At 43.1% G+C, this 16,879-nt stretch overlaps 1 protein-coding gene across 3 annotated transcripts in view; it reads right to left on the bottom strand.

The window, feature by feature from the left end:
- LOC115044779 (nectin-2) overlaps nucleotides 1-15,688 on the bottom strand; it is a 69,561-nt gene extending 53,873 nt beyond the window's left edge. For 2 of the 3 annotated variants that reach the window (XM_029504026.1, XM_029504027.1), the window contains exon 1: nucleotides 15,217-15,686. In XM_029504026.1, the coding sequence (XP_029359886.1) occupies nucleotides 15,217-15,304 (88 nt within the window). In that variant the 5' untranslated portion in view covers nucleotides 15,305-15,686. Of the gene's footprint in view, nucleotides 1-15,216 lie in introns of all 3 variants that reach the window. The other variant, XM_029504025.1, reaches the window with a different exon arrangement.
- Between the last annotated feature and the right edge of the window lie 1,191 nt (nucleotides 15,689-16,879).

The raw sequence follows: 16,879 nt of genomic DNA, 5'->3' as shown, positions 1-16,879 counted from the left end.
CAAATCGCAGCACAAGCAGGCAGCCTTTTCAACAGAGAGTCAGAAGAGTGAAGCAGATCAAACACAAGCCAACTAATCACAGACGCCAGCTAATTAGCGCAGACCTCAAAGGGGAACCAGGAATGACTGATGATTCCCCTTTATGAGTTTCCCTGTGACACTGTGCCGTATGCCACTGTGAATACTCTCTGGTCACAGAGAGGAAGGACCAGAGAGGGTAAAGAGCAAAGAGAGCCACCGGTGATCTGGCCTCGTAATCTCATCATCTGAGAGCGCAGGGGCAAAGTGGCACTCAATATCTCTTATCAGCGTTTCAGTCATGTGCAGAGGACACGCACAGAGACCATCATTACAACAAACTCACACACAAAGTTTTATCTCACCATCCTCAAATTAGACTGCATGTAGCGTTTCCCATTAAGGGATTTCTGGAGCGGTTAAATCCAGAGCACTGTGATATTCCAGCCTTCAGAGCGGAGCGCAGGTTGACATTCCTGTGCACAAGCCCTGAGTGCTGATTAGCAGGCGGATCTGCCACACTGATCCCAGATTTCCACAAGATCAGAGGCCAAGCTGCTAGCATTGCTACAGCAATGGTTGCAGCAACCAATTACAGATATAGCATACACACACACAAACATACTTGCACACGCATGCTCCGACAGAGCCACACAGATAAAACTGCACGCCGGTCCAGAAACAGATTCCTCCAGGCTGAAGTCATCAAAGTGACGTGAACCCGCCCCCTCCTTCTCTAACTCTTCTCTTCTAATCTCAACAAGAGGGCACCTGTCAGAGGATGCTCAGTTTAGCTGCCAACCCTCCCAGAGATGGAGGCAGAGACACAGAGAGAGTGGAAATGAACACAGGGACAGCCAATAAAGATTCTAAAAAGTCTATCTGAAGCAGCTCACGCCGCTGATGGGAATTAGCCTAAATAAAACAGGCTTCATAATTTTTCTAGTGTCCAAATCACCATTTTGTTTCCATATGTCATAACATGAAGCTAAACATAGATATTCCAATTCAGGTTCTGGGCCTGGCTTTGAATAGTGTTGTGTGACTGGGAGGATAAACAACAGCAACAATGGAAAACCAACACACAATCATTCGCATTTCTGTCGAAACAGTGCCGTCCCTCTGCCCTCTGAAAAACTGCCACCCAAAGGCAGAATTTGTTACACATGATTACAGTGTGACAGTTGGCATTCATGTGGCAGACAAACACACACAGAGATCCCATATTTATTGTTATGACAAAAATCTTAATATGCTTTGAAAATTAACAGCTGCATTAGGGAGGCTGGAAAGTGAAACAAATTGGCAAGACTGGTCAGAGAAGACAAAGAGATGTGAGAGCACAATTAAATTCACCAATTTACAGCTGAGCAACTACATTGCAGAGAACAACAACAAAAAAAAGAGACATAAATAAGAACACAAGAGACATTGGAGAAAGAAACCAGACAGAGATGTGAAGGGGATGGGGTGTGGGAGAGGATAGCTGCAGGGCTGAGCAACAGCTGCTGAGCATCACATCTGCTCCAAGTGGAGTCATCAGCTAACAGACAGACTAGAACACACCCACTGAGGCAAGCCCCAGGAAGGGCGATGGATGGACAGAAAAAGAGTGGAGGAGAGTGGGTTTGCTTGAATTGGGGGTTAAACTGAGGTTGTAAGAGGATGAAATGAGGAGGATACAATTAAAGAGATGGTGGGTTGAGAAACACTTTGCTACTGTTTGACTACATTGAGGTGTTGAGGTTGGTAGACAGCTTTGCAGTGAACAGGAAACTAAAAATCACTTGTTGCCATCTTCCTTCTATCCCCTTAAGTAATCCCCTCCTCAGCCTTTCCATGACATCCTTCCTCCATCTCTTTCCCCCTTCTCTCTCTTCAGCAAGACTGATAGAACAAGAGAAGTCTGTGAGAGTCAAGATGAAAGGCCTGTGAGGGAGGTGTGTGTGTGTGTGCGCGTGTGTATTGTGTGTGTGTGGTAGATGAATGAATGAATGACCCCTCTTATCCCTCAACCCAGCGTGCCTCCTTAACACAATAGATTTAAAAAAAGAAGAAGAAAAAAAAAACATGCACAACACCACAGGGGCTGTGTGAAGGTCACACATATATGTGCACATCACGTGTTTACTCTTACTCACGGCCCATTCCCAAGGTAGAAAAATGGGACGTGTCAAACATAGCTCCAACAAGCCTGCTGCAGCTTGAATATCATCTTATGCCCAGCTTCATGTCCTGTAGTGAACACCTTCAGCCTGTGGAGAGGCACACTGTGGAGAGGTAGGGACCCTGAGAAGTACACATTGTTCATTCATGATAGCAGCCACTGGCAGCGAGGGCAACCCCATAGCAGAGTAAGCGATGTAATTTGGCAGCAAATGAAGGGGAAAGAGCAAAGCAGTTTATGCTTAGCATCTATCCGAGGTCTCACAGCTAGCTCTAACATTAGTTAGCCTGGGCTCAGGACAAAGCTCAGTTTGTGTTCACATCTCGGCATGGTGAAATAAGCATAGCTGCCGCTTCACAGTTTCCTTAAGCTTGCCATCTCCTTCCTCTTATTGCTCCCTCCTCCACTGTCACCCCTGCTGCATGAAAGCACAATTTAACAACACAGCATGCCCTTCCAAAATATTTACTCACTCAGTATTGGCTGAAAACAAAGGCTATTCTCTTACTCTCTCTGATGTGTAACATTCAAACAAACCTCTCACACACACACACACACACACACAGGATCACAGTTTGCCCTCTTGACACTGCACGCCCGCACACATTCGCTCACTGTGGGGATTCCTCCCTTCTTCAATCTACCTGCTTTGTGCCTTTCACTGATCTCAAAGTTTCTGAAGAAAAACAAGTATAGAAGCAGCAGTAGTCCCCTCCTCCTTGCCTGGAGCCAGGAGTGTGTATCTGCTTCTCACATCCTCGTGCTCATCCGTTTGATTCGATACCCCTGACACTGTCTTCACACCTTTTCCTTTGCAGTTCGTGGCCTTCTTTTGTCTTCTGCCTCTGTTCATGTCCCTCGTTTCTATCGCAATCTGTCACCTTACATTTTCCCCATGGCCCTCCTTGCATCTCCTTCCATACTGATTATATTTTCTACTCACCAATTTTTGAAGCAGCTTTTCTAACTAATCTACCACTTTCTGTTTTTAGCCAGCCAACCCAAACAGAAGTTCATTAACAATCAAGTGCTGAAATCAGTTGCAAAGCTCTGGCTTTTCCCAGCTCCTCATTAATTAGCATATGTTTGAAAACCAAGTCTAAACGGAATGATCACAGATGATGAACTAGAAACAAAGCCCTGGAATTATTCTTTAAACGTTGCTGCATGTCATGCTTGTGTCTAATATGCTGCACTTCTGATTTTTTTTTTCCTCTCCAACTACACACTAGATGCAAATACATGGCGAGTCAGAAAACGTCTGGGCTCTCAGAGCAATGACTCCTCCCCAGGGTGCCTACTGTTTTCGGGTGATTGTTGAAGAGCTCCTGCGGGGGTGGGAATGCTAATAAGTAATAATGTTCTATCAAAGTGATATGTTGCATTGAGTGTTCTGTCTTGTAACTCTACAGTAACGCTCTGACTACTTTCCAGCCCTCCCATCATTCTCTCTGATAGGGGATGTGCTTCCATGGGCTGCACCTGTGTCTCATTACTACCACTGATGTTTTACTAACAGGCTTCTCTCTGCTCTCCCTGTTGTGCTCACTGTTTTCTACCCTTTAGCTACTGCCAACATACATTTACCTCTAACAGCGCTGCTTGCACTCGCCTTTTCTTCATGCTCATCCCACCTCATCTCATGCCATTCACATGATGTCTCCCCTTTTTCTCTGGTCTCTGCTGCTATTACAGACTCACTGCAAATGAGGTTTGTCAACTGTTAGGTGACCTAATGATTTTGTGCTAGACCGACCAATGCATGCAATTAATCAGTCGTCTATACAGCCTCTCAGTTGAAGAGTACAGCTGTTAAACACACGTCTCCCCCAATATTGTATTTGTTAGTTCTAGTATCTGCATGAATACAAGTCCCACGCTTTCATTATGAAAATAATTATATCTTTTGGTCTGCAATTAACAATTATTTTTTGATAATCACTCAATTTGACAGTTATTTCTCCATCAATTGTTCAGTATAGTATAAAAAAACTTGCAAAGCACGTGCAAGGCAGCTTTATTTATGTAGCATATTTCATACCCAGGGGAAACTCAAACTGCTTCACATAAAAACAGACATTTAAAAAGTTAGAACTGGAAAATATAACCCAAACTATCTCCTAAAGTCTAAACGGATTTCTTGCTGTGTAGACATAAGAGTCCAAACCCAAAGAGGTTCTGCTTATAATCACATAAGACACAAAGAGGGAACAAATCATCACAAAATGAGAAGCTACCATGCACATACCATACATACTGATGTGGCAGAGATACTGCACAGCTTAGTGCATTGCTAAAGAAAAGGGTTTAATAATGAGTTAACACAAGCAGCTAGTGTTTACCAACTGAAAGTGAAAAATGCATAAGTCAAACAGCACTTAAACTAAAGTTCTACTCTTTCAACAATTTATCATTTGAGCCAGAGTAGAGCTGTAATATTTCAGTCTGTATGGTCTGTAACATCTCAGGCAAGAGGCTCACTGTGCTGACCTGTACTTGTTTTGATATATATCACAGTAGGCAGCTGCACTCCCTCTTGTAACTGCTAATGCACATACACAGTAGTACCAGAAAAATACTTTTTACAATGTAAGGTTCTTTGTCTCAATTTTTTTGCATGTTGTGCTGTTTGTCTGTCACCATGACTCCAATCTCTCTATTTTGCCTCCCATATCACAGTTTCCAATTAAATTGCCATCACCACCTTATGACAGGATGTAAAGCTCTAAATCACCAGATTACGTACAATGGATTTACACATAAATAAGATGAATGAATGAATGTGAGATATATATATATATATATAAATATATAAATAATCAAGGTTTAAGACGTCCATCAAAATCCAAATTATTGAATTATTGATTAAATATCTAATCAGACTGGCCTAACTAAGACACCATAGCCACTTTTCGATTCTCTCAGCGCTGATTAACCCCAGTGCCAGCTGTAAATGACCAAGTAAAAACTCATGTGCATTCATTATACTTGACAAATGAATCTAGTACCACTGGAGATTATACAACTTAAAACCAACTACTGTGGGGAAAAAAAGGCAGTCCAACATTAGCCCTGATGGCGTCTGAGATAACTGGCTCAGGGCGTTTTGGCTTCCCAAGATGAGCACAGGGGATAGAGTAGCTATAAGCATTAGATGATCATGGACAGGCTCCCACCTACGCTGTGCATATTAATTCTTCTAATGCAACTAAGCTCAGCTTGTCACATGTTGACACTGCTTAATTAAGTCATCCACAAAGGCGCCCCCCCCAAAAAAGGTCAGACCTGCAGTGTGGCGGAGACTGCATTATGGGAACAATGTTACATCTATGGATGCAAGAGTGCAGCAGGGATATGACTGAGCGCTCCGTGGTTAGTGTATTTGTACCGTCAGCAAGTCTTCCACAGAAGGACCTTTTTACAATAATGAAGCAGCCAATACTTTAAGTGGAATCCTGACTGACAGTAGTGTCCATCAAATGCCCAGATCCACCCCAACGATGGCCTCTTTGCCATCCATCAATCTATCCTGACAACCCTTCCTCCAACTCTCTGTGTAAATACACAACAGGAAAAAGAGGTGGAGCAAGGAAAAGAGTGAGCAGGCAGAGGAAATCAAAGTAAGCCACTCAAACCTGGGACAAGCAGGCCAAGTCAGGTTCAGAGAGGAAAAAGGAGAGTAGATAAAGGAGGAGGGGTAAGTGGGGCACTGCAGAGAACAAACTCACAATGGGCTGAGGTGAGGAGGAAGTGAAGGGGGGGGGTCATCTGGAAGGAATGAGTAGGAGAGACAAATTGGAAGAGAGGAAGGGAACTGACTGGCACAGGGACGACAGCCAAATGAGCAGACGAACAAGAGCGAGTCATGTAAAAGAACGCAGAGGAGAAGGACAGATGAAAAACATCCATGGAGGACATCAATAATACATGCCAGATAAAGCAATTCTATGTCAAAAGTGAAGAAAGAAATGGAGAGGGAGGCAGTGGAGGAAAAGGACAGAAGATGAGAAACTAATGAACAAAAGAAAGTTAGAAGGTGAAGCCTAAGGGACCAGAACTCAGAGCACTTGTGTTAGCTTACACAAACAGAGGAACTACATCCTCATCCTATCCCCCTCCCCAACAACAACAACCTCACCCCCCTCAAATCATCCTGAGGCTGTGTCTATTTAAAAGTGTGTTTAAACAACCAGTGCTACTGCTCTAATCAAGGCTGGCATCACAGCACATTCTTTCTCTCTCCTTCTCCCTTTTTACCTTTCCCCCCAGCATGCTGGTGTCTTCTGTCGCTCAGTCAGCACACACACTCGTGCGTTCACCCTGCATGACTGTGTTGTGGTGGAGATAAATTCATGAATCACTGGTGCACGAATCGCCTGCCAGCTAGTTGCAAGAGGAGGAAATTGGGGGGGAAAGGGAAAAAAGGGACAGAAGTAAGTGGTTAAAGTGTTTCCTTTAAAAGCTTTTAAAAAAAGGAAGAGGTATTCAGGAGAAGGTTCCAAGCAACCTGAGGGAGCATGCACACAGCCAGAGGGCCTCAGCGACAAGCACTAGTCAGCAGAAAAGACACTCTGTCTTGCTCCATCTTTCCCGCTCTTCTCTCATCCTCTCCCCTCCCTTCTGGCTCTTCCTAAAGAGGCCAAGATAGAAAGGCAAAACAGTAGCCAAGTAGCAAGAGAGTGTGATACATACACAGAATAAATGTGTTGCATATTAACTGGAAAACGTGTACTTGTGCACAACAATGTGAAGAATATGATGGCCTTGGCTAGCTAGAAAACTTGTTAAAAAGGCACCACTGGTCCACTGCAACAAAAAGTATATCCATCAGCCTTCATTTCAAGAGAAACTACCCAATCATCTCTTTTCATAGAGCTATTGTCCCTCTAGGGTCTCTACTCAAAGACAGCTCTGTCCATTGATACAGGTGTGGTGCACAGGGAGCAAAGGAAAGGGGGAGTGAGGACAATAGAGGGCCTTTTCAACGGTCTGTCTCAGATCACCTGGATTAGGGGGAAGGGCAGGGGATGATTCTGGGAGATGGAAGAAGGAGGAGGGTATCTAAAGCTTGGGCTGAGAACAATAGAGTCTCTGTATTCAGCAACACCAAGTGTATCATTCTGTCGAGCAGCATCCAGTTGACTGCCTGGACTTAAAACATGCGTCAAGGTTGCCATTGTTGAATGGCAAATTATCCTTGTTCAAATGTATATGAAATCAGAGTGTACAGCGACAGAATCAGCCAAAACATATCTGTTACCGTTAACTGTCCTTCAACAATTTCAACAATTGTAATTTTTTCAGAAAAACTGGGAATATTGTGAAAAAAATGTTTACTGATTAAATGGTAAAGTGTTGTAGCATGGCTATATTTGGAAAAAGTACAGAAATATTGAGATACCAATGATATTTAGCTACTCCTGTCTCCAGTCTGATTTAAGGCCAAGTGTAGATTACTTGTTATGTACATTTACATACAACAAACATAAAATACATAGTTTGAATCCAACAGAAACTCACCAAAAGTGAAAAGTAAGCATCTTGAAGCTACTTTTCAGCTACTGTGTTGGATTGTATTAAACTCTACACTGGGAACTAACTCTTCTGTAATCCCATTTCAACTTCAGTGTGAGATTCTTGTTAGATGAGTCAAGCTGTATTACCGGCCTAGTTACTGCCTGCGGGGGAGACGAGCGTGTGACAGCATCTAACAGCAGGGGAGTGGACATTGTCAGGCTGATCCCAGCACTGCTTGACAGGTTAGCTCTGCTGAAATGAAATAAAATCCTGCATCTGTTTCCATTCTCCCCCCCTACCCTCCTGTCTTACCTCAGCTCACTCGCTTGCCTGATTTAGTTCTGTCACTTCTCCTTTCCTGTCCTCTGTACAGTAATCAAGTGATTCAACCATCAAATCAATCCAGTATTCCTGAGAACTGTGTGCATGTGTCTGTAGCGTACACTGGTGCTCAGCACATGCAGTGTGCGTTTGCATGTGAGGGAGTTGGTGGTGATGCGCGTTGTTCTGCAGCCTGGGCAAAGGAGAGGCGGGTGAGATAATCACAGAAGGGGTTGGGGAGGGGTGAAACACTGTAAAAGTGTCATAGCAACTTAACCTTCAAAAAAAATGGAGTGGGAGGTATTTTTGGCCATTAGAGGAGAAAGAGGGAGAAGAGGACAAGTTTACAACAGAGGCAGGGACAGAGCGACAGAAACTGAGAGAATGATTGATACGTGGAAGAAAAAAAAAAAATGGCAGAACACCTCATTAAGGGAGGCAGGAAGGTACAGATGCCTGTAATACAAATGTCTGTAGGGAGAGCAAAGGTTACAAAAGAGAGAAGGAGAGGGGAAGTAGCAAAAGGTAGTTTGATGGGCTTAAGAAGAACTCCCACTCTGACATAGGTAGAAGAGACATCTGGAGGACTGAAAGCAGGATAGAAAGAAGAGGAAAGCTGCAGGAAAAATGAGAAGAGGGTGGGAGATTAAGAGGAAAAGCAACAGACATTGCAATTACAGAAGAAGTGAGAGAGAGAGATGACTAAGATCAGAGAAAGAAGGGATATGGAACAGAGCTAAAGTGGGGGTAGGAGGTCAGCAGTTTACTAAACAGATGGATCAATTATGTGAAACAAATTACAGAGAAGAGAAACATGGAGCATTAGGAAAAGAACATGGAGAAAGACAGGAAGATCCAAGAACGAATGAGTCAAAGGGGAAGGAAAAACACAAATGCGACAAGACAGGGAGGGGCAAGTGGCTGATCAGAGAACAGGCAATCAGTTCGGAAGACCGGTAAGACAAATTGGTCCAACCAAGAAGGACCAGCTCTCCCTGAGGAGCTACACCCAACAAACTCTGGCACACCTTGTTGACAAAACACTGGGCTGACAACTGAATAAACCTGCTGCCTCTATTTGACCTTAATATGCTGTTTGCTTCAGGAGAGGATTTATATGCTCCTGCCATTTCAAGGCTCTGGGGACTAATGACGACTGCACTGCTTGTTTATCAGCATAACATGGCACCACATTTTTAAACCAACAAGTGAAACAATAGATAGCGCTGATATCAACGGCAAGATAGAGTTGCAGGATCATAACAAAACACAGCTTGTGAAATACAAGAATACTCTGTATGCTTCCATGAAAAATAAATCTGAGGTGCATGATCTCTGTGATGACATTTTCTTATCTCATATATTTCTAAGTTGATATCTGTAAAAATACTGCATTTCTTGTTATTACAGTTTGTAACTACCTTTCTCTCAGATAAATCTGGGACCACAAGGAAGGTTCGCTGAAGTGACAGCTGTTGATGTGTAGAAGGTTTTTGAGGAGCAAGTCTGCAGAGTCCTGCCACGATAAATTCAGTTTCCTCCTGTAGCCAGCCTGTCCACTGCCTCTGATAAGTGTAAATTTGACATGACCTTGTCAAAGTCGGATGTGACGAGGATGCAGCATGTCTTCATAACAAAAGGGCTGCAATGTTACAAAATACACGTTGATGAAAAGGAACAAAATGTGTTCAATGTGAAGTAATTTTGGTTTGAGTAACAGCAAAAACAGCTTGGCATTTCACAAACCAACTGAGAGGACACAGAGGGATTAGCAGAGGAGGAGGAGAGAGAGTGATGCTTCATGTTGCTGTCATACCGACAGAGCGAGCCCTAAATGTTTTCAATATCACATAAGGGCACTGCATCATTCACTATTCAATATTGGATCAATAACGCAAACCACCTTCCACCTCACAAACTCCATTTAGACACATTAAGGTGACTGCTAATGAGCCACTTTGTTTATGCGTATGTATGGACAAGCTGAGGAGGACACAGTCAAAGGCCTCAGTGCTTAGTTGCACAGAGGTGAGTGCACAACAGGGAGGGTTTCAGAAATAAAAGACTGTGACAAAGACAGAAGAAAGGAGAGACATGGTAGCAAGAGGAAACAGGTCAGGTAACTATAATAAAAAGAGAAAGGTTAGTGTAAGCAGTCTTTGACCGTCCACACAGGAAGCCTCTTTGCTTCAAGAGAGGAGAATGAAGATGAGAGGGCGGTGCGACCAAATTACAAATGAGCTGATAATTCTTGGCCTCCCTAGTTGACTCCCTCACCGTTTTTTGAAACGTCCTCCTTCATCCCCGCTGCCAAAAAGCTGCAGTGTGGAATTTAAAAACGTCGGCGTCCTCGAACTCCCCACACATCCCCTCTGTTCCTCTTTCGCTGCTGCTCCTCCTCAGTGATTTTACTGCAGCAGGGGTTGCAGAGACACCCATTTCCCAAGTGAAGTTAATTAAGAGGATTTTTATTTTAAAGAGTTTGGCTGCCTTTCAGTTGAATTTCCAATTGGAGTTACTACTCATTCTCCACATCAAATAAACTGGAACGGGCATGACCTGGATCTCCCTAAATTTCATTTGGGATTTGTTAGGGATAGGGAAATACAAATTTGGCAAAAGGTATCTTGACTAATGGTGTGGAAATATGTGTGTGACTGAAAAATAGAGTAAACCACATGCCTTGTAGCATTTTTTTTTTTTTTTTTTAAACACGAGATAAGCTCTGGCATGCTATTTCAGCAAATAGTACAGTCCTAAAACACTCCATTATCTTGAAGCATGTGGGTGGTTAGACATCGTTATGGCATAGTTTCTCTGGAGAAATCATGTCAGCGTGTGAGCTAATGCACAGATTTGATGTAGATAACAGTTTAGCCCAATAACTCTGCCAAGAATATCATGAACCCGAGCGCTGTTGTATTTTGGAAACCCCTCAGCTGCCCAATTTATATTAATTACATTTGGCATTCCTTCTAAGAGGAGGATTTCAGCTCATTTTCCTTTGGATCAGATGGGATCGGCTCCAGCAGTCTGGCAACCCAGGGAGCTAAACACAAACATCCCAGTGGGGGGCTGTCAGTGTGGCCTCGACACGGGCCACCATCAACCCAGCATGCACATGTAGGCGAAGGGCAGTAGGGGGGACATTTGACATGGGGATGGACCCTCCTCACAGCTACTGGCTTTGGGTCTCTTAACAGCAAAGCCACTATCATTACTTAGATGTTACAGGAAAAGAGTCCTGACAGAGAATCGTTTAAATGAGCAGGGGGTGATTTAAAAAAAAAAAAAAAATTAATTAAAAAGGGTGCCCTCAGATCTGATGTCTGCTGAAGATAACAGCGTTGCTGATGAAGATGATACACACCACTTCCTGAAGAAAACAATGAACACACACACTGTCATCCAGCAATGTGACAGCTCCTCCCAATTATTGGAATGTCATCTGACTTCCGGTGGAGCCTCAGGTCACTTCCCTGATTCATCATTATCCGTATCTATGTGTGGGTGTGTGCACTCAGTTGTGCTTGTACTACAATAACACAGCCTCAAATGCAACAAAATGCAGTGACTCATGCTCATCGACTTCCTCTTTCCAGATGCATCTTCCCCATCTTATAATATGTACCAAGTCAACAATAAACTTGATGGATCCTTGGTGATTCCGGTTATTGGTAATGAAAAGCCTACAGAACAAAGTAATTTCACTGAAACTCATCTATCAAAAATTATTTGTATCCAAAACCTTGTAAGTTGAGGATCAACATCATTTCAATCTATATAGCTTCCATATAAAAAGGGTTTTTAAAATAAAAAGAGCCTCTACCTGAAATGTTTTCAATACATCTATTAAAAAGCTTTCCATCCATTGCTACTTTATTGTTCAATAAGAGGCACTTCATTTCTAGGCAGCCATTAAATACTGTCACTGAGCTGAAATCACTTTTTTCAATTGCCTACCTGGTGAAATAACACGTAATAATAGAAAGCTGTCTAAATCACTAGGCTCATTTGGTGAAATGCCAAATATTTGCTTCAGTCATTCTGTAACTTAATTATTCAAAATTAATAGAGGCACACTTGCCACACAGTGTCCATTCAAAGACACATACTTAGTACACTTGGTATCACTGTCAGCCTCCATTAAGCCAGGAATTAAAGCATACTTTTATGTCTGATTCAACAAACCGGGGGTTGATGTGTCAATTAAACACAAAGGCTCCTGGTACATAATTACCAACTAAGAACAAGACTTTCTTACATACATGGACACACAGACCTGACCTTTTCAAAATCCTACTGACATTTACAAGGCCAGTGCAAAGGGGCAAGGACAGCTCATTTACATAATGATAGGAGCTAACCACGGCAGCCATTAAGAAAAAAAAAAAAAAAAAAACCAGACTGAAGCCCCTCATTCCAGGAGACTAATGAGATACGGAGGCCTTACTTTTTCCTTCTTCCATTAGGCTAGAAAAAAATAAATAAATGTTTCTCATGATCCATCAGTTAATAGACAGTGTGATGCTCTTTCGGTGCCGTACTGATGAATGGTCCTGGACTTGGCAGAACTACTCTGTTCTCACAGCATGTGTGTGGGGAAACAGTGAGAACTAATACTTTGAATATGTGCCGTTCTGTGGGGTGGCGGGGAATTGTGGAAATGCTGGAAATTTTCCAGTGTTTCACAGGTAATTACATCGGGAACTTGTATAACCACAGAGTGATGCAAAACACACAATTTCAGCAGGGCAAAACCAGCAGTGATAGGTAAGAATCCTATGGCCATGGGTACAGACCATAGCGAGTTCTCATGCGCTTTATTTTCTGTCTGTCTGCATGTCTTTATTGTCATAGACAGCATGGCCTTGGGTACAAACAGAGGCTGGGAGACAGGGAGAGAGAAAATATTTGAATAAGTCAATGACTGCAGTCACCCAAACAAAAGCGCTGGACAGGAGAGAATGCAAGATAGCTGAAAACAAAACAAAACAAGATCACAACAAGGCCCCTGTATGTACTCGACAGCAGACGTGGGGGAGGGAGTGATGGTTGGCGGGAAAGAGGGAGGTGGTGAGTGGTGACTGGGAAAGAGGGGAGGTGGGGCGTTGCCTGTCTTACTCAGTTGCTGCCTTGTATGTTTCTAGCCAATCCTGGCCACGTAGCCCAACGTAATGCAGCAGGCTGATGGAAAGCCACCTGTTTCCTCCAAGCTCGCGAGAACCATCAAGAGTAGCGCCGCATCCCAAGTAGCTTTGCTTTGTGTGTTCAGGTACAAACAGAAAAACATTCGTTTGTTTGCAGGAAGCAGCAGTCCTCCCCTGGTCCTGACCCTGCATGCCCACCAGTTCCTCAGGCAGCAAGCCAGCCAGGCACCCCCTGCACACAGATGGCTTACTCAGCCATAAAAACAATGCTCCCATAGCCTTTCACCCCCCACCCAAACTCCCCCTCACAAGCCCACCCTTCTTCCAATAAAAATAAAATGTCTCCATGGTAATGGGCCAAGCCTTCCTAACCCACCCTTACAACCTTAATTTTGGGAGTAGGGAAAGAGGGCTAATTCAGTGTAATTTCAGAGCTTACACTGGACCCCCACCTGCCATCTACTATTATCTAATACTTTTGTGGAGCCACAGAAACTGGCATTGATTAAAATCACAAACTCAAACTTTATTTTTTTTTTTTTACATTATAGCTCAGCATATTAAATGTCTCCTATTTGACAGACTTGAAAGTACAAGATGGTGCTAAAGACGCAAAATGGGAAACAAAAAAATAAATATGAAAAAGTTTTGTTCCTGCAGCAGTTGCAGTTTAGTTTAGTTGCAGTTCAATATCTTAACTTTTTGCTCAATCGGAAGCCAGAGGTTTGGTTTGGGAAAAAAATAAAAAATAAATAAATAAATAAATAAATAACTGAAATGAAAGAAAACTAGGAGCAGCATTTTTGCTTGTACTGGTTAAGGCTTGAGTTTTTCTTCACTCATAAATATGTAAAGCCTTTTGTTTTGCCTCCCCTCCCTCCCCTAAGAGCACTTCATGTTATGTAAAATGAAATTGGACAAAAAAGATCCACTGCATGAATAAGTCAAAGGAGCAGCGGTGCTTATTGAGTGGTGATTAAAACACCACAAGTTGACTACATTACAGTACCTTCACGACTGAAAATGTATACTGGTGCTGTGCTTGGTGGAGGTGGGGGGGGGGGGGTCATGGTAGTTTCCTCTAGTCCTACATTCTTGACCCAATTACAACACAAAACAAATAGCAGGTCCTGCACGGGAGCAGCAGGGAGAAAATGTTGAACTGGTTTCGTGCAGCACACATTCATATGTTAATGGGTTGACTGCATACCAGGAGAGTTTACTGTCATTTCTGGGCTCACTGAAACTGGAACCTGATCTCCAACACCAGAATAATTAACCTGTTGAAACCAGCCAGCAGGCAGGAGAGGCCTGTTACCTCTCCCTTCGTAATGGCTACTCCTTTGAAAGCGCAGGCCTCCATGGGAGGTTTTATATTTGAGAGGCAGCACGGCTTTTAGGTTTAAGCAGCCTGTCTTCAGCATAAATGGTCGAGTTTCGGATGCTGGAGCTCAGTTTTCTGTTTGTACATTAAGAGCTGTGTCTAGACCCATTTTGCTCTACTGAACTGTGACTAACAGGAGATGATGTGGGACTGGGGGGGCTGCGGAAAGGGGAGGGCACGGCCTTTAGGGGACATGGAGTTCAGAAAGCCGGGGACAGCAGCGTAGGGGCCCGGTCAGGCACCTGCGGAAAACACCTTGCTCCACAGCCACACCTTAGGGAAACTAAACATGGCGTGTGAGTGTGGGACCGAAACTCGAGTCAAAGAGCGATACAGCTGGGACGAAAGAATGAGGAAAGAGGATAAAGCGACTCGGTATCGTTTTAAAGGAAACAAACCTAATTCAAGTTTGGGCTTCCACAAAAAAAAAAAAAAAAAAAAAAAATATATATATATATATATATTTAAAAAAAAAAAAAAAACTCGCGAGCGACGGAACCACCTGCCGGATTTTCTGCTCCTGTCACCGCCCAGACAGACAGGTGGCAGGAGAATTAGTCTCCGGCTTCATTAATCTTTAAAAAAAAAAAAAAAAACTAATTTGAAATGAAAGGCAGCTGTAGGTAATACCCCCCTTCAGATAAGTGATAATTTCCTACCTTGTTTTGTAAGTATCGACGCCACCAAGCAGAGCAGTCCGATCATTTTTGTGCAGTCGTGCCACTTTCGGCCGTCATGTCTCGCCATGGCTGATTACCGTCCTGTTTTTTGTTTTTTGTTTTTTTTTTGTTTTTTTAATGGAACCAGACGCGGAATCTCTCCGATATCAGCGATAAGACTGAAACCAGAGCTTCAGATGTGGAGCAGTTTCTGTCTGAGATCTCAGTCTGACACCGGCAGGAAAAGAGAGGAAAAAAAAAAACAACTTGTTTGCCTGCAGGACAAAGCAGGGGTCCGACAGATGCTGTTGGTTCAAGTGTCCCTCACTGTGCCTTTAAAAAGACGGGCTGTTGGTTAAAATCTATGAGAAAATCCTCGCGGGCTGGTCCCGGCGGCGGACAGGTGAAGGTGTGCGTGCTGAGGTGCGTCCGCGCTCACTCTGCTCCAACAACTAGTTCCTCTGAATCTGAGCGCGCGGCAGTCCGTCCGTGTGTGACTGTCTGGATGATGTCATCATGTCAGAGAGGCGTCACAGTCCGCCCCCCCCCCTCAAATAAACGAACAATTAGGACCGGCTACGTTGGGAGGAGCCTTTGGGAACAATTTGCTGAGAGCGTCTTGCTTTCGGGCAAAACAAGCCTACCGACGCTAAAGTGGTTTTTGCGAGCGCTCACCCATGTTGGAAGATTTCTGTCATAAATAGAAAATACTAATTCTAAAAAAAAAACAAAAAAACACACGCACACACACACACACAATTCATGCAGGGTCATGAAAGTATCTGTTTAACCTTGTTATATAGTTTTCAACAGCTATTACGTATGATCACCGTTTAATCAGCATCTAATATTACCTGAACGTTATCTTGATCTCTTTGCTATTATGTGTAAAATGAATTCGGCAGTAACTTGGAAACAGAAATTAAAACTTCAGCCTAAAAAAAAAAAACTAACCACCCTGAAGTTACAGCACAATTTATCCAACTCCAGACAGTTTGGACACGTACGCAGAACCAGATGCTTCTTACGCCCTCTGCTGTTTGCTCCTGCACACCAGTGAGATTAGCTCATGTGAGCTACAACACAGCAGATGCCAAAATCAATAAATCTTCATTAATGAACGGCAAAACACAAATCCAGTGGCAGTCAGCAAAATCAAATCAAGAGGAAACAGCTCCTCATAAATCTATTTGTAGATTCCAGTAAACTCTCTGTTGATGAGATTTTTTTTTTCCTCACATAGAATAACTTCCAATTCATTTTGCCCTATTTTTTCGAAGCTGGGTGCATACTGGCATAGCAAAGGCATTATCTGCTTTAGGTCTAATCCTTATGCCCAAGTGTTTTACAACCAATGTAATTACATCTCTCCAAGTCCCACAGTTTAAACTGCTGCTGGGTTCCTTCCGTTCTGTTCCATTTTCCAATTCCCCTTCAGTGTCATCCCTTTATTTTTAGATTGCATTTCTAAGGTGTCAATTCTGAAGACACCAATAATGGCCAGAGGTCAAACAGTTCTGTGCACATCAGAAAAACAAATTAGCAATTGAAATTTGTTCACAGCAAACACAAGGATGTCTTTCACTGCTTGCCCAATGTTTAATCAGTGAAAAAAGAGAACATGAGCATTTAAATGCCATCAGTACTTTTCATTGTCATATTT

This window comes from Echeneis naucrates, chromosome 6, assembly GCF_900963305.1.
Source record: "Echeneis naucrates chromosome 6, fEcheNa1.1, whole genome shotgun sequence".
NCBI lineage: Eukaryota > Metazoa > Chordata > Actinopteri > Carangiformes > Echeneidae > Echeneis > Echeneis naucrates.
Note: the sequence above shows the minus strand (reverse complement) of the source record. Positions and strands in the feature narration are given on the sequence as shown.